The sequence below is a fragment of the Alligator mississippiensis genome, chromosome 7 (genome assembly GCF_030867095.1).
Source record: "Alligator mississippiensis isolate rAllMis1 chromosome 7, rAllMis1, whole genome shotgun sequence".
Taxonomy (NCBI): Eukaryota; Metazoa; Chordata; order Crocodylia; family Alligatoridae; genus Alligator; species Alligator mississippiensis.
Genome location: NC_081830.1, coordinates 89,671,851 through 89,693,523, shown reverse-complemented (window position 1 = coordinate 89,693,523; position 21,673 = coordinate 89,671,851). Strand labels below are relative to the sequence as shown.

The following is a 21,673-nucleotide window of genomic DNA, read 5'->3' as shown; positions in this document are numbered from 1 at the left end:
CTGGGATAACCATTCAGATGTGCTTGTAATGTCCCAGGATAAACTGCTAGTACTGAGCCTGCAAACCTTTTCAGAAGGTAGCTCGGGATTCAGCCTTGGGCATCTGAACGACTGCACGTTATCCTGGGACAAATGCAATGTTTGTTTGCAGCCTGATATGTTAGATGCTGGTCTTTTCATGCTGACCCAGGCCAGTTACCTCCAGAATGCTGATGGCTGCATTTCTGCTAACTGTCTGTGTGTAGTGCTAATAAAAACATTATGCAATTAACCTTGTGGCAAGAGTCAATGATAAAACAGCACACGGTGTTTGGACACTGCACTGTTCTAAATTTCTATATGCCAAGCCAAACAGGAGATTTAAGTCACCCTGTCAGAAACTTAAGACTGGAAAATATAAGAGATCTTGTATTAGTCCTCAGTCACATGAGGTAAATAATAATACTAAACAGTTAATAAGCGATATTCGTCTCTAACGATGTTTTCTGGGTCAGCTCGCAGTCTAAGCAGGAGTTCCCAACAGAAAAGATGCGAGCAGTGGAAATCGGAGAACATCAGGAATTGACAGTGTGCGGCGCCCACCTAATGAAGGCAGCACGCACGCTGCACAGTGACGGCAAACTTCCCTGAGTCCGGACAGGGTGCTTATGCTTGAAAAAATGCTTTCACACTTCAGTAAAGGCAGGCAGACTTGTCTCACCCCAAAAGTAAAAGTATTTCTCATGGAACAAACCTTTTTTCCTTTTTGGTATGGGAATTAGCTAGCAGGGAACTAGCTGGCAGGAAAAGCTGAAGAGAGAGGCAGGACCTAAACCCCTCCAAGGGAGCTAGGCACCTTGCTTAGGGCTGAAGGGAGGCACCGTGAACACTCCCCTGGTGTCCTGTGCCTAAGTAAGAGCAGGCTTCTCATGGAAAAGGAAAAAGAAAGCCAGTCCACACCAGGCACAGGCACAGGCACCCGCTGGGGAACTACAAAACCCGTTTTCAAATCCTCGCTCCCCCAGATTTGGAGCTAGGACTTACCCTCCATGTTTCTCGTATCCCAGGAGAAACCACTAACCACCAGACTCTCTGGGTAGTCTGAGGAGTGGCTTAGTCTTACCTGCTGAAACTGCTCACCCTCACACGAATAATAACAAGGATTAATGGTGCGGAGAGCTGAACCTGGCTCTATCACCGAGGCCTGTGCCTACACTCCAGGTCATGAATTTACACTCACTTTTTCTTCAGGCCAACAGATATTTAATTATCTACAGGGGGCTGGGTCAGTGGCTGCTGTGTAACCCCCCTGGGTGCCAGAGATGCACCAATACAGGCCCTCTGGCAGCCACAAGGATCAATGCCATCACTTGCAGGCACCTAGCCCTTGAGAAGCCCCGCAATCTGGATCCAGCGGACAAGAAGCCCTATGATCCGGATCTGTCCCTGTGCGGACAAGCGAGTCTGACATCCCAGCTCTACAGCATGGGGCATGATTTGCTTCCCAGGATCACCTGGGAGCACCTAGGACTCCCTGTGGCTGGCGCTGCCCCCCTCCGCCCGTGGCACACTGGTGTTTCCTGAGGCTGTTTCCATCTCAGGTGCATGGTAGCTTTCATGCGCTGGAGGGCTGGGGTGAACCAGCCTGTGGACCCTCCTGGACGGACTGCATGTGCGGCTGCCTGTACCTCAGGGGACTGAACTCAGTGACTGTGGTGGTCCCTCCTGGCCCACATTTAAATGGAGAGCTGCTTACCTGCTTTTCTAAGTATTCTACAACAGGAGGAACAGAGGCTCATGCTTAGTACAGGCGACTCAGGGTATGAAATCACGTGGCCTTTCATGCTGTTACATGAATCCCTGCAGACCAACATGGTTAATGATGGGCAAAATCAAGCACACACAAGCAACAGTTCAGTGTCAGTGGGCTTCAAGCACAGCTGCCCTACAAGGGGGTCGAAGCAGTCACTGAGATGCCACTGCGGCCCAGAACTCCCTGCTTTTCCTGTTTAGATCAAATCAGACACGTATACAACAAATAAAGCTTTAAACTAGCAAGGCCAGATAATAACAGCAATGAAGATGTTGAAGCATGGCTGTCTGGGATACGTGCTTGGGCTTCTAGCCTGCCCTGAAGTCCATGAAGTGAGCTCTTTGCTGCTGTCATGAATCTAGGCAGATTAAGCTATTGGGGAATGACAAGTTGCAATCACACCTTCATTTTCTGTGGAAACATACCACATTCAGCAGCGCTGACTGCTGAAATGCTGTTTCATCCTAGCAAGAGGGTGGAGAAAAGGGCAGACACTTGAGCAATGTGTTTTCTAAGAAAAGGTTTAATTTAAAGCAGTGCCTTGAGAACCCTTCTGGCGTGCCACAGGGTGTGCCACGCAATGTTAGCACTGTTAGGTGTGCAAACATGATTCACAGGATAAACCCAGCGATGTCAAGTAAGAATCCAGAGTGTTAAAAATATTCTGACCTGTTGTGGCCTTCCTGAGTTCTCTGCAACAGAAGAGTTATTATAAGTGTTTCGAATACTGAAGGAAAGTTATATGAGCTAATGTTTAAGAACAAATTTAGAATAAATATAAAAGTTCAAAGCAGAAATGAGTAGAAGACAGTGCCATGTGTGTTATACAGGGTCCTAGGGAAAAAGAGGGGGTGAATTATTAGAGACCAAAAAAACAGGCTGAACACTGACAAAAGGCGCAGGATAACATAGGGCCGCCACAGGATGGACTAGGGCAACTTGTAACAGATAGGATGGACAAAGCTGAGCTCTAAAACGATTTCTTTGCATCTGTGTTCCCGGTCACGGACACAAACACACCTCCCAACGAGCCTTCAGTCTGGCTTGAGAGAGATACCAACCTACCAACGGTTAGCGCTGACCTGGTGAAGGGGCACTTGGAGGGGATGGACATATTTAAGTTGGCAGGCCCTGACAATCTTCACCCAAGGGTACTAAAGGAATTGGCCGGTGTCAGAGTGAAACCACTGGAGCAACTTTCTGAGCGCTCGTGGCACTCAGTCAGGACAGGTCCCAGAATCCTGGAAAAGGGCCAAAGTGGTCCCTATTTTCAAGGAGGAAAGGAAGGAGGGCCCGGGTAATTATAGGCTGGTTAACCTCACCTCTATTCTTGGCAAGACCTTAGAAAAAATCATAAAGGATCACATTTGCAGGGGAACACAATGCTAAGGGGCAACCAGCATGGGTTTATAGCAGGCAGATCCTGCCTGACCAACCTGGTTTCTTTCTGTGACCAGGTCACAAAGTACTTAGATGCAGGAGTCGAGGTAAATGTTATTTACTTGGATTTTAAAAAGGCTTTTGACACAGTGTCGCACCCGATTCTTACAAATAAACTAAGTAGCTGTGACGTGGATTTTTTCATAGTCAGGTGGGTGGAAAACTGGCTTAGGGGATGCACACAGAGAGTGGTGGTGGATGCGCTGGTTTCTACCTGGAGAGACGTGGGCAATGGTGTCCCCATGGGGTGCAGTAAACACACTAGAAGGTAGGGAGCAAATCCAGGTGGATTTGGACAGACTGGGAAAGTGGGCGGATCAAAATAGGATGCAATTTAACAAAGATAAGTGCGAAGTGCTGCACGTGGGGGAAAGAATCTCCAACACACCTGTAGAGCGGGAAGTACCGTTCTGAGGACCACGGCAGTGGAAAGGGATCTCGCAGTCATTGCCGATGCAAAAATAAATGTGAGTTGCTGATGTGACAAAGTAATAAGTAAGGTTAACTGCACTCTGTCTTGCATTAGTAGGTGCATCACAAGCAGGTCTACGGAGGTGATACTTCCCCTCTATGCAGCATTGGTGAAGCCACAACTAGACTACTGCTTCCAGTTTTGGGCGCCGCACATCAAGAGGGATGTGGATAACCTGGAAAGGGTTCAGAGGAGGACTACTCGTATGGTTGATGGCCTGCAGGTAAGATCCTATGCAGACAGACTGAGGGACCTCAATCTCTTCAGGCTCTGCAAGAGAAGGCTGAGAGGTGATCTTGTGGCTGTCCACAAACTCATCGGGGGGGCAGCAGGGAAAAGGGGATACGATGTTTACTAGCGCACCCCTTGGGGTTACTCAAAACAAGGGCCATAAACCGAAGGAGAGTAGTTTTAGATTGGACATCAGGAAGGAATTCTTTACGGTGAGGGTTGCCAAAATACGGAATGGGCTTCCAAGGGAGGTGGTGCTGTCCCCTTCCTTGGCGGTGTTCAAAAGGAGATTAGACAGGCACCTGGCTGGCGTTACTTGACCCCAGCGCTCTTTCCTGCCCAGAGCAGGGGGTCAGACCCGATGATCCCTTCCAGCCCTAGAAATCTATGAATCTGTGAAAAACAAAGCAACTGTCAGTGTCTGAAAGGGAGAGAGAAGAGCACAAGACTCCTGTGAACACTGACCTGGGTTAAAGGAGCACCGCTGAAGGAAGATAGGGATCTGTCTTTGTAGATGTTAGAGGACTAGGTCCATCTTTAAATGTTAAATCTGTTATTTGATAAGCTGGATTCATTAATAAATAATGTTAAAATAACTGCTCTATTCTTTTTCTGTAGTCAAAAAACAAGTGAAAACTAAGCTGGCATTTTCTGAGGGGGGCATGAGTCTAAGAAGGGCCAGCTTAAGTCTAAGAAGGCTGCGGTGTCAACACAACATTTAAAACTATGTCCTATTAAACTGGTGGGGTTTTTTTGGGTTTTTTTTTACGTAGGTTGTTACTACTTATGCCAACAGTGTCAGAACCCGGGCCTCTTTGCTGGGCAACAGAAACAGCCCGTTCCACTTCACTTCTGTCCTGCTCCCCAGCCACTCTGTTTTGGTCAGCAGCATTTCCCACGTTCTCATGAGCTGCCATAGCACGGCACGCTGCAGAAAACGTTTGTTAAGCTGCTTCTTTTGGAAGACCCACGGGTTGGATCCCGAGGGAGGGCAGTGGTGCACCCTCCCCTCTTCCCTGGGACAGCCAGGACAGCAACAGCAGCAGCAGCAGCAGGTAGGGAAGTGGGGGAGAGAGGGAGTGACTTTTCTTATGCATTTTGGCTACTTTAAAAAAGTTCCTAGAGGCTCCTGCAGTACAGTCTGCCTGCAGTGGGTAGGCAAAGGAGGTTGGGAGAGGGCTGCAGCCATCCCTGCAGCATGGGTGGTTGCTTCCGTAGCCCCCTTTGCCAAATTTTGGATACAACCCTGAACACCCAAATACAAAAACAATGCATGAAATTATTACCCTCCGGTAAGCATATATGATGTTTTGAAAAATCCAAAGTGGGAGCCCAAACTGACCCAAGAGTATGCCTTTACTTAAGTGATTTCTATTGCACAACATCACAGATTCATAGAAGTCGGGTCGGAAGGGACCTTGTAGATCTTCAAGTCCGACCCCCTGCCTGGGCAGGAGGGAAACTGGGCTCAAGTGACCCCAGCCAGGCAGGCATCGAGCCGCTTCTTAAAGCCCCCCAGGGTAGGAGCCAGCACCACTTCCCTTGGAAGTCGGTTCCAGATCCTAGCCGCCCTGACTGTGAAGTAGTTCCTACGGATGTCTAATTTGAACCTACTCTCCAACAACTTGTGGCCGTTACTCCTTGTTATCCCAGGGGGTGCTGGGGGAAACAAGGTCTCCCCCAAACCCTTCTGGTCCCCCCTAGTGAGTTTACAGACGGTCACCAGGTCCCCCCTGGTCAGCCACCCATGCTGCAGGGATGGCTGCCACCCTCTCCCAACCTCCTTTGCCTACCCTCTGCAGGCAGACTGTACTGCAGGAGCCTCTAGGAACTTTTTTAAAGTAGTCAAAATACATAATATTTCCAATCTGCTAATGCTTTCCTGATAGATTTAAATACTTCTCCAAGTCCTGTGCTGTAAAGCTAATATGCTTTGTGAATTGCTCACAATTCAAACATCATGCTATCCATTTTCCAGATGTATCCACACAATGTGCTACCTGCTCAATACAGAGAAACAAAATGCTGAAGCATGTCTGCCGTGTAGCACATTTAAACCTCTGAATGCTTTAGAAACACTAAATGATTCTTTCCCTACTCTGCTAGGTCCATACCACTTCCAATGTATAGAGGAAAAGTGAGGCTGAGAGGGTGAGTGACTTGTCACAGATGTTACAGGAAGCGTGTGTCAGTACCACAACTAGAAGGAGCACGCATGTTCACGATGTCCCATTCTGCGCTCTTAATCAGAACCACGCTTCAAAAATATTAAAACAACTTAAGATAAATGGGGTGCTTCTGCTGGTGATACCAACGTGGGCTGTCAGCGGTGATAAAACACCCTTTTGGAAGAAACCAAAAGAAGCATAAAGCTCTTACCAAGCTCATTACGAGCTACCCAGATTACCACAACAATTAAAGTTATGGTGTGATTCAGAAAAGACCTTTGGTAAAAATACTAGCTATAGGTATCTTTTCCTGTCTTTCAAATCATACATAGCACCTACCAAGCAAGCTGTGCCATCTCAAACCATTCCTTAAATACATTTAAGATCACATAGTGGTGAAAACAACTTCCCCATTCATCCTATGAATTTAGCAACAGTGAATGCAACAAAAGCCCCTTGGTCCTGGCTATAGGTGAGGGCGACTACAGCCTCCTCCCTGCTCTCTTGGTGAAGACTCTCCTTTCACCACCCTCCACCACCATTCTCCGATTTGCAGACGATGGTGCCCGGGGTGCTTACCCACTGCACGACACGCAAGTCTGGCACTGGAGGCTCTTTCCTCCCGGGGTCTGACCACTGGTGTATATATTACTGTCTTTTCCAATCAGTGTTTTATCTTAACATCAGGAACAAAGTATTTAAAAACAAAACAGTTTCCATGCATATTTATCTCACCTACTGACTTCCTGTCCCCCCCAATGGCAGCCTAAGCAGACCTACCTCCTTCAGATATCACAACCAGTTAGTTTTCTCCAGACAACTCTCTCCTCTCTTGGGGGAAAAGGCCAATGCCTTTTTATACAGTTACAGGTCTCCGCTGCCAGCTCCAGAGGCCGGGCCCTACGTCGCAGAACCAGTCTCATACTGACTGGGGCTAAGAGCGAGAGTCGTCAGGGCTCTTCGGTTGGGGGTTGGGCAAAAGGAAATTTTACTAACGTTCGCTGGAAACATTCTTCTACTCCTTGGCTCATTTCAAACATCAAACACCGATCAGGGCTTTAATTAACATGAATTAGCCCTCAATAGCCATGGGAACTGGACCTAATTCCCACTGTACAACTCAAACGAACAGAAAGTCACTACCCCCTAACCCAACAAATCAATGGCAGAGCTGGCATTTCAGCTCCATTGCTTCCAGCTGTAAACACGGACTAGACACGCTAGCCCAAGGACATCCTCCCACTTACTCTTACATTGCTTTGGAGAACTCAGCATGTTCGTATCACTCTCAGATTTCCCCCTCAATGAAAGTCTTGCTTCAAAAGCTTGGATTTAATAGTTAAAAATTTTAAATATGTGGTGTTAACCAAAACTTTAATGACAGAAAGAAGTGTATTAAAAGCTAAAAAGTAAAGATGAGCTAAACTTACAGTTGGTGATGTCTGGAGGGGCATAACTATCATTCATGAACATGCTGGTGGGTTTTGCAACTTTCAGATAAACAAAATCAGATGTGTTTTTTAAGGCAGTCACTGCTTCTTCATGAGTAACTTCTTCTAAGCAAACACTGTTCACCTAAAGATAAAGAATAAATCAACTCATCCTTAACATAGCACTGTAAGCGTTCATGAGATAATCAAAGAAAGTTTCTCTCATACTTTTTGGAGCGTTCCAGCACCAGTAATCTTTACTTGGTTCATGAAAAATCACAGAGCTCTTCGGTTCTGCGGCACTGAAAAGTGTCGTGTGGTGCTGTGTCGATAAATAGAAAGACAAGTTCCTGCCCAAGCAGTATAACAACCTAGTTTGGAAATACAGCACCAGGGTTGACAAACAGCTCTGGAAAATTGGACAGGATGGGTATGACAAGCAGCTCCCACTAACCATCTGCAGAGATACCTCATTAGCATTTTTAAATCTCGTTTTCGCCTTAATGCCTACAGAAAGGCTTGACAAGGATTAGGCCATAACTGTACCGACAACAATGTGTCCTCAACAGGAGTAGCTCTTTGCTCCTGGCACCCACTGGGATCTCTCGCCTTCTACTTAGATCGCCAGCTCTTTGGGGCAAGGAACCGCTTCTTGCTCTGTACCGTATCTAGCACGATGGGGCAAGGGCCCTCTACGCCGTGGTAACACAAGCAATCATCGAGCAAACGGTGAAAGACTCTTCAGTTATTCCTGTAGCTGCTTTATTCTGGGTGCATACAGTCACACAGGGTACGTGCACACTGCCCGTAAAGTATGGTGTTCTAATCGGAGTCAGCGAATTTGTGCAAGAGGAGTGCACTGGAGGTAAGCTGGAAACACACAACTCAAACCCAAACCTGGTTCACCAGTGGGCCTGTGCAAAGTGGCTAGTATTCGCTTCAGATTTGGATTCGACTGATTCGGGGGACAGCGATTAGATCTGGTGATTCAAATCACTGCCTGAATCGATTCGGCCGACTCCGAACTGGAGATCTGGCCGCCGCCAAATCTCTGAATCGGACGTGCCCTGCCCCGGGAATGGCTGCCCTGCCCTGCCCTGCCCGCCCCAGCTCCCCGCTCTTTGGAAGGACAAGTCCAGCACTCACCAGCTGCTGCCGGGCGGGCGGGGGGCGAGCTCGGCTGCCCCAAACTGCCCCACGCTGTGTGGGGAGCTCAATCACAAGCCCCTGTCCCGTGTCCCCCACCCCCTCAGCCCCAGCTCCTGGCTCTTAAAGAAAAGCCCCCACTCACTGGCTGCTGCCAGGCAGGGGGCAATGCCACGAGCCCCCAGAAGCCCCGAGGCTGTTGCAGCAGCCAGTGAGGCCAGGCATTTTTTTTTTATTTTAAAGAGCTGGGAGCTGGGGCAGGTGGGGGCTGAGGCCTGGCAGGGGTCCCCTCCCCTGCCCCCTACTTACCAGCTCCAAGTCCAGGTCCAGCTCCCCGCGGCAGCGAGTGGGGACTCCCCGAATCTCCAAAGCTCTCTGAATCTTTCCTGAATCGATTCAGAGAGCTCTGAATTGATTCGGACCTTTTAACTGGTCTCCTGGCTCGATTCGGATCTGGAGATTCAGTTGCAGAACTGGGCAGAATCTCCTCCAAATCGAATCAGCACCCAAAGCTTTGCACAGCCCTACTGACCAGTGTTAAGACTAAAAGTAAAATTCATGAGCCAGCTGTTTCTAACCTTGTCCTGCTGTCAAATGTTCACTTATTCTAGGTTTCTGGCAAATCACCCTAGCAGTCCACGTTCATTATGATTTAGATAGGAGAAGCCCAATCCAGGTTCACGCTCATCTCCATCAGTCACCAGCACTGACCGAAAAGCCTATTCCACACAGATGTTTTATGTCAATTAGCCCACTGCGAACAGTGCGGATGTAGCACACGGCTTGACAGGCTCTGCATGAACAAGAACCTGAACGTTCGCTGTTTTTAGGCTGTGTGAGAGTGATGCCATAGCCATGACAGTCCAGCAATTACGTGAAAGGCAAGGGTTTCTTAGGGTGAGATCCTTTACTGGACCAACTATGGAGCTGGGACAGAGTTAGACAAGCTTTCAAAAGCAAGACATTCTCCCTCAGGTCTGATCACAACACCGCTGTGCGTCTGCTGCCCCGGGAATCTCTCACCACCTCCCGCTGCTGCTCTTACTATGCCGGGCCTGGATCCTCCAGCTCAGACCCGAGGAAGAGTGTCTTTTGAAGCATTTGAAAGTCTGTCTAACTCTATCCCAACTGCATAGTTGGTCCAATAAAAGATATCACCTGAAGAAATCCTTGCCTCTGGCATAAATATTTTTAGATCTTTGTTTTAAGGATGCCAATAAATATGGAGGATCTTTAAAGCACAATTTCAATTGGAAAAGAGATTATTTAGCCACAACACTGCGGGAATACATGTTGCTTTTTCAAAGCCTTGATGGAACAAATTCCCTCACTTCACAAGGAAAAACTAAAGCTATCTAGCTTCAATAGCACAATGTCACAATTTAAAATCTGCAAACTGGACTGAGGTGTTTCAGGCCCATACATTTTGATTAGCATTAAAATACTCTGCCAGTCACAGCGTGTCTTCAGATATACCTGTACAACCCACTGCCTTTTCATTCTTTGCTTACGTGAGCAACAACAAAACAACCAGCCACAGTCCTTTGCATTCAGCACCTTGCCTCTGACAGGACCAAACAGAAGATGCCTGGAAGGAAGGTGTAAAACTTCCAGATTAGACAACACTGTACTAATGTGTCTATGGGGAAACTGTCTGCCTCACCCTGAACATTAAGTGCTAAATGTGTGACCTAATTTGAGGGTAACTACCGCTAACTCCATGGGGCTCAACCCTTCTGGAATCAGGGCACCCATCCACAACGTTTTTTAAATTTTTTTTTAAGATTTGGCAGCCCCCTGTTGAGAACCACTGCTGTGCTGCCGCAACTTGCCGAAGCAGCTCTCAATCAGGGGGCCGCTGCCACCGCCGCAGCCTGGCAGCACCCAGCACAGCCGACCCCCTGCTCTTCCATGAAACAGGCATGTGAGACAGCTCCGTCTGCCCAGTGCACCTCTGCTTCCAGGAGACACCGTGGAGGGTCGGACTGGGAAGAGCTGCAGGACAAACGGGTCCTTCCAACTACAGCTGATCTCCACATAAACAGTGAACACCACTCAGACTACTACTATGGAGGCCTCTGCAATGCACTGCACCGCGGTGAGCTGCACCAGGACCACACCTTCTATAGAAGGCATCTGCTTTGCTCTCGTTTTAATTTGGTCTCACGCCTGTAACTGCAAAAGGTATGTGGAAGTATCCTAATGCAGGGATGTCAAACTCACTCGGCCCTGCAGGCTGGACAAGAGGCATGAGGCTGGCCTGCGGGCTGGATTGGGCCCAAAGACTAATCCCATACGCTGGAGCCAACGTGCAGCACACGCCCCAGACTGGCCCCACACGATGCTTGCAGCACACCAAGCTGGCTCTGGGCCCACATGCTGGTATGTGGCGTGCACTGGCCCTGGCCCCAGTGTGTGGTGTGTGGTGCTCGTCCAGGGTGCATGCTACACACAGGGCATGGGGCCAGTCTGGAGCACACACTGCATGCGACACCCACACAGACCAGCCCTGCATCCTGCATCCTGGTCTGTGGGGCTGGCCCAGAGTGTTCACCACACGCTGCATGTGCCCAAGACTGGCCTGTACATGTTGCATGCAGTGCACCGGTCCAGGACCACAGGCAGTGGCGTGGGTCAGGTGAGAGAGCTCCATGGGCCGTATTTTGGACACCTCGTCCTAAAGACATTCAATCTCGTATTTCCTAGATAGCAAATTGTGTCTCAAGTAACCACACAAGCGAATGACAGTCAACCACCTGACCCAAGTCGTCTTTTAACAAAGACAGAGCAAAATTATATTCCATGCAGCTGACCTACCTTACTCTTGTTGATTATGAACTGTAATTGTATAATGTACGTCTGACCATATGACATAATATGCAGGCAAATAAAAAGCTGTATTTTTTCAAGATTTGGAAATTGTTCTTCATTTTAGAGACTAGAATTAGAAATAAATTAAATGAACCTGACCAGAGTATGTCAGCACAACGTGACACATTTTATTAGCATTTTGGCTTATTTTATCAAATACATGAATATTTCCCCACTCAATTTATGTTAAAATATAGATTTATTTTGAATATGCCCACTATGATAACACTGCCCACATAGTCCAAGCAAAAACAAAAGGTAAAAAAAAAAGAAGGCTGATCGATTTTCTAATGGATAAGGAATTACTGCATGAAATCTTTCACGCTAAATAAAAGGATAATAATTTTATGAAACCATAAACTCTACAATAGCTGACACCTAACAAACCTACTAAAAAGCCTCTGTTTTTTATGATTTTTTTCAAATTAGATTGCTGCATTCGGGTGAATTATATATACAGGAACAACAGATCCTCCCAGTATCACTTTCAATTGAAAAAAAACCTTTTATATTCAAAACATCCTTTATAATTATGCAAATATTAGTCCTTTGAAACAAGGATGGTAACTAGCTTTAAACAACAGCAAAAAAACAAAACAAAACAAAACAAAAAAAAAAAAAAAAAAAAAAGATTCCTGAATCACACACTGGTGCAGGCTGGAGGCGACGGGCTGGGCAGCAGCTCTGCAGAAAAGGACCTGGGGGGACAGGGGACAAGAAGCCGAATAGGAGCCAGCAGTGTGCCCTTGGTGCCAAGAAGGCTAATGGCATCCTGAGCTGCGTCGGTAGGAGCAAGAGTGTTGCCAGCAGATCAAGGGCAGTGATTCTTCCCCTCTATTCAGCACTGGGGAGGACACATCTGGAGTGCTGTGTCCAGCCGTGGGCCCCCGCTACAGAAAGGATGTGGACACATTGGAGAGAGTCTAGTGGAGGGCAACAAAAATGGTTTGGGGGCTGGGACATATGACTTGTGTGAAGAGGCTGAGGGAACTGGGTGTATTTAGCCTGCAAAAGAGAAGACCGAAGGGGATTTGATAGCAGCCTTCAATTCCCTGTAGGGCGGCTCCAAAGAGGATGGAGCTGGGCTGTTCTCAGTGAGGGCAGATGACAGAAGGAGCAATGGGCTCAAGCTGCAGCAAGGGAAGGTGAGGTTGGATATTAGAAAGAACTTCAAGAGGGTAGTAAAACACTGGAACAGGTTACCCAGAGAGGTCGTGGAGTCTCCATCCTTGGAGATTTTTAAGACCTGGCTAGACAAAGCTTTGGCTGGCATGATCTAGTGGGGACTGGCCTTGCTTTGAGCAGGAGGTTGGACTAGATGTGACCTCCTGAGGTCCCTTCCAAACCTCATTTTCTGATTCTATGATTCTATGCATGGACTGTACGTAGTACTTGAAATACTACTCTTCACTTCTGCAGTCCAGATTCACACAACTATCTGGAAGCTGGAAAGAGGAAAGACCTTCAAACCAAAGTAGCTGAAAAACCACCCCTAAAATAATGTTAACAATAAGATGGGTGTACATGAAAAGGCTAATCACCAAAGAAAACTACACCTTATAGGTAGGAAGCATGAAGATGAAGCAAAAACAGCAAAAATTAAGCTGAATCAGACTCTGCAAAGACCATTAATAATCCTTGACCCATATAATCGGATGAAAAAAAGGACAGAAGTGGTATGCAGTGATAATGGGATAACACTGGCAATAGTTTTGGGGGCTTACATAAATTAAGTTAATATTGTGCTGAAGTTTTCATAAATGGCAGTAAATGCTGAACATGGGACGAAGGCAGGATAGCTATTGGGAGCTAGAAAGTACCACATCTAAGGTGGAAAGCAAAACCAAAAGAATTGAATACACTCAAGTCAAAAGGGCTGGAGGAATAGTCTCCCACCTAGAAAGCTGAAACTACTGCCACATACATCACAGGCCCAGCAGCAAGGATTTAAAAAAAAATCTATCAGATGGTGATACCAAAGCAAATGTGGTGCCTGTATTTAAGAAGGGGTGGGGGAAGGAAGGAAATGATGCCTACTCCTAACAGACCTAATCATCCCACACCAGCAGCACACAAGGTTTTAGGGAAAAGAAAAAAATTAAAAAAGGAAAAATGAAAAGATATGGACATAGATGAAAACTTAGATCAAAGGAAACACGGGTTTACCAAAGGTAGATCACACCAGGGTATCTTGATCTCTCCTTTATAACTCTTTTTCTCCTGGCATAAAATGCTGGTGGAAGGAAACACATTCAGTGCTGTGCCACATGAGATGGAGGAAATGGGGATAAATGCAAGAATTATAACGGAGGTAAGCCATGAATAAAGGAAAATGACAATGGGTAGTGCTGAAAGGAGAAATATCTGGCTGGAAGGTTATTAATTAAATCCCTCAAGTGTTGGTCTTGAGACTGGTCTCATTTAATCCTGTTTAATAGTTGCAAGAGTGACCTTGACACCAATATTAAGAATGTGCTGGTGAAATCTGCTAACAACACCGACTTCGAAGGAACCATCAATGTGGAGGAGGACCGAAGTATCAGACAAAAATTTTGGGTGACCTTGAGGACTGGAGTAATAGAAATAGGATGAAATTTAATAACGGAAAGTGTAGTCATGAACTGAAGGAATTTTCCTCGTAAGGTTTGTCCTCCAGGCCCGTAACCATTCTTGCGGCCCTTCTCTTGAAAGGGTCCAGAGAAGGGCCACGAGAATGATGAAGGGCCTGGAGGACAAACCTTATGAGGAAAGACTAAGGGATGTGGGACTTTCAGCCTGGGGAAGAGAAGACAAGAGGGTGGACTTGGTGGCCGTCTAGAAGTATGTAAGGGGTGAATATCGGGAGCTGGGAGAAAAAACTGTTGACTGGGGTGCCCCAGGGGAGGAGACAAGGAGCAATGGCCACAAACTGTCAGAGGATGGTTTCAGGTTGGATGCACGGAAGAATTTCTTTACGGTAAGGGTGACCAAAACCTGGAATAGACTTCCCAAGGAGGGGATGCAGTCCCCAACCTTGGAAGTCTTCAAGAGGAGACTGGACAGACATCGTGCTGGGATCATTTGATCTCAGCAGCATTCCTGCCCAGAGCAGGGGGTTAGACTTGATGATCTTTCGAGGTCCCTTCCAGCCCTTCATTTCTATGATTTCTACTATACACTGAGTGCTCATCAGCTAAAAACAAGTGGGGGGAAAAGAGCTGGGGTATGGCTCAAGCACAGGATGATTTTGAGCAATTAATGGGATACACCCATGAAAAAATACGTAAAATCCTAGAATTCATCAGAAGAGGTAAAGATACAAAGTACTGATGTCATTGTACAAGGCACTGATGAGACCTTACCTGAAATACTACATACACTTCCAGCCACTTGCCTGAAGAAAGATGAATTCAAATGTGCAGAGGAGGGATACTCGCATGCAAGTGGAATGGAGAACTATCCTGGGGGAGGAGAGAAAAAGAGCTTGGCTTGTTCAGTCTAGCAAAACAAAAGCTAGGCGAGATTCATAGCTTCACAGATTGTGGAGTCGGACGGGACCACAATGGATCATCGTGTCCGACCCCCTGCCCCTGGCAGGAAAGAAGACCGAGGTCAGACGACCCCAGCCAGGTGACTGTCAACCTCCTCTTGAAGACCTCCAAGTTAGGTGACAGCACCACCTCTCTTGGAAGCCCGTTCCAGGCTCTGGCCACCCTTATTGTAAAAGATGTCTTCCTAATGTCTAACCGAAATCTACTCTCCACTAGTTTGCACCCATTATTCCTAGTTACCCCCTGAGGCGCTCTGGTAAACAGCGCATCCCCAATTCCCTGCTGTCCTCCCCTGATAAATTTATAGGCGGCCCTAAGGTCACCCCTCAGCCGTCTTTTGTACAGGCTGAAGAGATCCAGATCTCTCAACCTCTCCTCGTACGGTCTTTTACAGAGACCTCTAATCATGCGGGTGGCCCTCCTCTGAACCCTTTCCAGATCGTCCGTGTCCCTCTTGAAGTGCGGCGCCCAAAACCGGACACAGTGCTCCAACTGCGGCCTGACCAGTGCCGCATAGAGGGGGAGCAGCACCTCCCTCGATCTGTTGGTCACGCCTCTGCTAATGCACGACAAGGTGCGATTGGCTTTGTTGATGGCCTCGTTACACTGCCGGCTCATGCTGATCTTGGAGTCAACCATGACTCCAAGATCTCTCTCAGCCTCTGAGCTGCTGTAGAGGTCATCCATCCCCCAACCTGCAGGTGTGCCGGGGATTCCTCCTTCCCAGGTGGAGTACCTTACATTTGTCTTTGTTGAATTGCATCCTATTACCTTCTGCCCATTGATCTAACCTGTCCAGGTTGGCCTGCAACTGCTCCCTGCCCGCTGGTGTATTAACTTTGCCCCATAACTTGGTATCATCTGCAAACTTGGAGAGGGTGCTCAACACACCCTCGTCCAAATCACTGATGAAGATATTAAGTAATACTGGCCCAAGGAACGAACCCCGTGAGACCCCACTGCCCACCTCTGCTGCCTGGAAACACACTGGGGAGGTAAAGTCTAGGGCAGGAAAAGAAGTATTGTTGCTAAGGGAAAAAACTGACAGAAAAACAAATGGGCATGAAATGGTCAAGAATAACTTTAGGATGGAAATGAGAAGCGGGTTCCTGACTAACTGAGCAAAGAGGTTCTGGAGCAATAAACCAGCAGGAGCAGTAAGGATGGGAAATTTAACTTGTCTTCAAGATGCAGCCTGATCAGTTTATGAAAGAGCTCTCAGATGGTTGCTAGCCATAGCAGCAAACTGGGTTTTAGGACTCAGAAGGTTGACTCCAGTCCAGCAGCCTGAACAACAAATCACATTAAATGCAAAGTTAAACAAAGAAGGATTTTTCTTAAGATAAAATTTACTGAATACTGTGCTCGACACCTTTGGAAGGACAGCAATTTCTTTATATTTATAAAAATATAAAATGAGTATTTTGCCAAAATGTGCTAATACTAGATCTTCCCCTCACTGAAGTACTTTTCCTGTTCATACTATACTCGGTACCCTCTAAAAATAACTGCAGATTTTTCACACATCTAAACAGAGCCACATGCCAACACACAAAATAAGAAGGATGCAAAAATGTACAGTATGCAAGTCCCTATACACGAGTGGAATTACTGGTACAAAACAAAGGTCTAAACATTTCCACAGCACGGCCACAGAGAGGATACAGCGGAAAAACAAGCAAACAAGCAAAAAAAAATTAAGTGCACCTGTAGCCTTGGCCAGTAACACTAACGAAGTAAAATTACTGAACTTCTGAGCTCCAGCAACTGTCCATTCATTGTCACACTGATCGATGATCATTAGATCTTTACACAGTGCTTTGTCAAGAGAACTATATCCATGCTAACATCTTCACTCTAAATTACTGCACATATTTAAGCAACAAGCTCCCTCAGTGAAACCTGCTCCTGTGATTCAAGCAGTACAGTGTGCCACAAAAGGCTAGCTGATGATCTGGTGCATGCTGGAAGGGGCACTGATTTTGTTCGGGAAGTTTCCATAACACAAGGTAGAAGAACTAAGCTTTAAAATGGGGTGCAGATCCCTGCAAAACTAATTCAGCACACAGACTTGAGAGAAGTCATACTGTACTGATCCCACTCTGCACAAGTCCTTTCAGAACAGTACTGGGCAGGATTTTTCTCTAGTATTGGTTGGAGAGATGCTAATAATTACTCCATAATTGCTGTTATGGAGTAAGGCACCACATGGTATGAGCTGGAGTGCAACAGTCTGGCAATGAGAGCTAGGATTAGAATGTAAAGCTCTTGATTCCTAGCTTCATTATCAGATGATGAAAGCATGCTGTCCACACTACAGGGTTACTAGTGAGACCTGGTGCAAATAAAAACTATTTTTTTTCATTATCCTGCAAAGTCACAGTATAAAGCATTTTCTTCAAGGAAAAAAACCACTAAGGATTTTCAAGGGGCTCTGAAAATCAAGTTAGATGTGCCTAAGTCTCCAGGCCAGTCATTCCCTAGCTACTGATATGCATGTAGACATTTTTAGGTCAGCAGCAACTTAGTCTTACCAAAGCTTGTGTTAAAATGTCAGAACCACCCTGTGTCCCCAAAAACCTAATAAGAGACCCCAGTGATGAAGCACAAGGACTCCTACAGGACATGCACAGGATTTAAGTGAAATCTTACAGCCAGCTTGCAAATTCAGAAAATTACTGAATGCACACATTTTAAGTGCGAGGAATTTATTACTTGAATGCAGTCAAAGACAAGCCTGGTAGGCTTATCTGGCAATCAGGAAACTGGCCAGCATGCCAAGCAGCCAGCGATTCTGGCAACCTCAATGGCTGGCTGGCAATCACAGCCTAGCTGCTGGCATCGGGAAAGGTCCTGCTGCCTCGGGGAGCTTCAGATGCAATGGCTTTTGCCAAAGGTCTCCAGTGGAGGCCAAACCCAGCCCTTCTGTCTTCAACACAGGTTTCCTAAGTGGGCTCAACCTACAGCACAGCACTCAAGGATCCTGAGACTCAGAGACCCCTGGGAGAGCAGAACCTTGCCCCTCAATTCCCAGCAGAGCTGCGCAGTTAGGACTGTACTGTGCAACAGGCCCTGCTTCACCTACAGCCCAGACGAGGTGTTAAGTGCTGCAAGTAGCTGTCAGACAGCTGCTGAGTTGATTAACTGCTTCTGCCAGGACTCCTGAACGACAATGCAGCCAGACTCAATCAGGTGCTAACAGAGAAGCACACATGGCAGGTGCTCCAAAACAAACTAGTAGGCACCCTTGATTCATTGTAAGCAGCACCTTCATATAGAAATTAATAGAAGTTGGCAAGTGGCTTGCACCATCTGCACAATATAAAAGGCTGGCTGTGTTATCTGCAGCCAATTTAAAGTGACTTGCACAAAATTTACAGTTCTTGATTAAAAATTAGGTTTGTGTTAATTTTAATGATGTGTGTAATGCATCTCCATTTCCTGGCTGCTGGACACTAGCTATATTATACCATTACTTGACATGTACTTATAAAATGCAGGTGCAGAAGAGAAAGGGCAAACTCTACTTACCGCTAGAAGCTTGTCTCCAATCTGAAGTTTGCCATCTTTATGTGCGGCACCTCCTTCAATAATTTTAGTTACGTAGATGCTGTTGTCTCCAGGAATATGCTGGTTTCCAACACCACCAGCTATACTGAACCCAAGACCTGCTTGAAAATAAAATTCTTTTTCCAGAAAACCTTTAAAACTTTTAACATTGTGTGTTAATCACAATATAAAAGTTGCAACCATTTTTGAAAGATATGCATAGCTCAGCTACAGTACTTTTAATTCAACCCACCTCTTCCACTTCAAAGAGCTTTTTCAGTATCTTTTAAAATCTCCAAATATTGAAACAAAGCAGAAGAGTCTCTCTAAATAGATTTCATATGAAAAGTTTAGTCCAGTATTATGACTGATATATTCCTCTTGAAAGTTACTATATTATTAAGGTAATAATTTAACTTTAATTAAGCAAGGTCTGTACTAATTGCATTTAAAATATGCCTGTCTTTTGTATTACTGTCTGCTGCTGCTAAACCATGAGGGACACACTGTACCACAGCAATAAGATGTCTCAGGGTGATTCTGTATCACCCTGCTGAAGTCCTGGAAAAACTTAAAATAGAAGTTAAGTGGGCCCTGATCTTCCTTGCTGCCATTTTTGTGACCGTCTTAGGGCAAAGCAAACAGCATATTGCAAAAATGGGTGCAATTATTGATTTTCAGGGACCTAGGATGGAACAGGACTGCAATTAGGCACCTACCAGAGAATACGAGCCAATCCTGAGCGTTCAAGTAAGAACCTAGCCTTCATTGTTGTGCCCACTGCTTAATTTTGGAAAAAAAATGACTAGAACCTCTTGGCACCTTTATCTTTTTTGGAAGAAAATAGATTGATACTTCCACATACCTTTGGGACCTTTCACAAGCTTTATCTCCACTATTTTTTCTGTAACTGGCTTTCTTCTTTTGACATACAATCGTACAATGGACCCTGCCTCCTTTAAAGCTTCAACCGCTTTGCTGTGCGTCACATCACGAACATCCACTTCATTTACTCGTAGTATACAGTCATTAACCCTGAGAACAACAAGTCTTGCATTTAACAGAGGCATTATATATAGTGAACTAAACACAGCAGTCGTCCAGTAGCATCTGAACTGGATGACACTATGAATTAACACAATGGAGGTACAATGCATAATGTATTTTTGAAAAATATATGAAGCATATATATTCTTTAATAACAAATCGTACTGGAAATGCAATCTGCAAGATAATTAAGAGTGAAAAGACCATTTAAATGGAAGAATATTTTGTTTATAACTAATAACCCATCTTGTGAAAAACTTTTAGATTAATAAATATTTTAATGCTTTAATTAGTATGTTAGGCATTCTGTGATATTCTGTAATATCGCAATCAGAATGTAAGACAAATTGTTTTTGGTTTTGTTTTTTTACAAAAGCAGAACGTCAGTAATGGAATTACCATCCACACGAGATGCACAGGCCGAGATGCAGCTCGTTTTAACCTGTTACTTTCACAAATGTAACCTCTGCTATGAAATCCTGCTGTACTCCTAGCAAACTGATTATAAAACTGCTGGCTTTCCACTCCATTTAATGTGATGCTGATGCTACCCCAATTGATGTGCTTGGCCTGATTGCCAGCAAGTTCTGCTAGCGATGTACTTAGTACATGAAAAAAAATTAAAAACATCAGGCCTGACATGTTTGCTATCCATCATCCTGCATGGGTTTCAGTCCTCCATCTGCCCACACTGTACCTTGTTCAGCCAGCTCTTTCAAGGAATACTTTCATCTGAAATAAAACCTGAGTTCAGGTGCAGTGCAGCCGAGGGACTGGAGTTAGCAACAAGCGTGACTTCCTCCTCCACAGAACCAAAGCTCAGAGATGCTCAAGGCCTGTGCCAGGAGATCTGCTGCACTGCCTCCGTCTGTAAGCCCCGCACGCTGCGGGGGCGGGAAGGGAAAAGTAAGTGACAGCTGGTTCACTGCCCTTGAGGATGCCCAGTCAAACCTGGTCAGGGCTGAGAACCTGTCCGATAGCAGCGATAAACTTTAAATAAGTGCCTGCGTACGAAAGGTGCACCAATATGTTGGTCCATATCATATCGGCACTAATAAAAGCAAAGTTACATTATTGGCAATCGGCTTTTTTTGGCTGATGTAGCTGCTAATGTTGACAATAAATGCTGCATGAACGCGTGCAGCCGCACAGCTTGGAGAGCAGCGTCTGGCTGGTAAGTCTGTGGGGGAAAAGGGGTAGGAGGGGGGCAGATCGAGGTCCCCACAGTGAGGGAGTCAGGCTTGGGGCTGGGGCAAGTGACAGAACCGCGAGTGGCTCATCTGGGGGCATGGGAGAGGGAGGGGCTCTCACCGCTGGTGCATCCCGGGGGAGGCACAGGGCAAGGGCAGGCTGCCACTGCGAGCTGGGGCCGGGGGGGCGGAAGGCGCTTCCCAGAAAAAGGGCTGGGCTGGGGCTGCGCCTGTGCGTGCGCCTGCGTGCGAGGCAGGCAGTGGTAGTGCTGGAAGGGGGAGTTTGGGGGTAGCTATGGCAAATGCTGGGGTTGCCACAGCCCACCCGACAGGCCCCCCTCCCAGCGCCACTGGCCCGAGTGCAGCCCCAGCTCAGCCCCTGCACTGGGAAGGCGGCAGTACCGCTCCAGGCCCCAGCCCGCAGCGGCAGCCCACCCTCTCCCCATGCACAAATGAAAGGTCATATGCCCCCCTGTGCCTTCCCCGGGGTGCACCAGCAGCAGGAGCCACCCCTACCCTACCCCCCAGACAAGCCACTCGTGACTCCGTCCTTCATGTCAGCCCCCAGCCCTCCTGCACAGCTGGGCACAGCCTGCCCCTTCTCCCGCCCCACTCCCTCCCTCACCACAGGGGTCTCGATGGCTCGTTAATGGCTTTTCCCCACAGACTTACCAGTCGGACGCTGCTCTCCAAGCTGTCGGGATGCACATCGGCAATCGGACTGATACTGGCTGATATGGCTCGTTAATAATCTGCCATCGGTATCCGCCCAAAAAATCTTTATCGGTACACCGCTACCACATACCA

The 21,673-nt window shown here is 46.7% G+C and overlaps 1 protein-coding gene across 14 annotated transcripts in view; it reads right to left on the bottom strand.

The window, feature by feature from the left end:
• The window catches only part of DLG1 (discs large MAGUK scaffold protein 1), a 289,256-nt gene that overhangs the window by 80,574 nt on the left and 187,009 nt on the right, over positions 1–21,673 (bottom strand). For 8 of the 14 annotated variants that reach the window (XM_059731291.1, XM_059731292.1, XM_059731286.1 and 5 more), the window contains 3 exons: positions 19,495–19,664; positions 18,612–18,748; positions 7,534–7,678 (listed from right to left, as the gene is read on the bottom strand). In XM_059731291.1, the coding sequence (XP_059587274.1) occupies positions 7,534–7,678; positions 18,612–18,748; positions 19,495–19,664 (452 nt within the window). Of the gene's footprint in view, positions 1–7,533; positions 7,679–18,611; positions 18,752–19,494; positions 19,665–21,673 lie in introns of all 14 variants that reach the window. The other 6 variants (XM_059731283.1, XM_059731285.1, XM_059731287.1 and 3 more) reach the window with 1 other exon arrangement.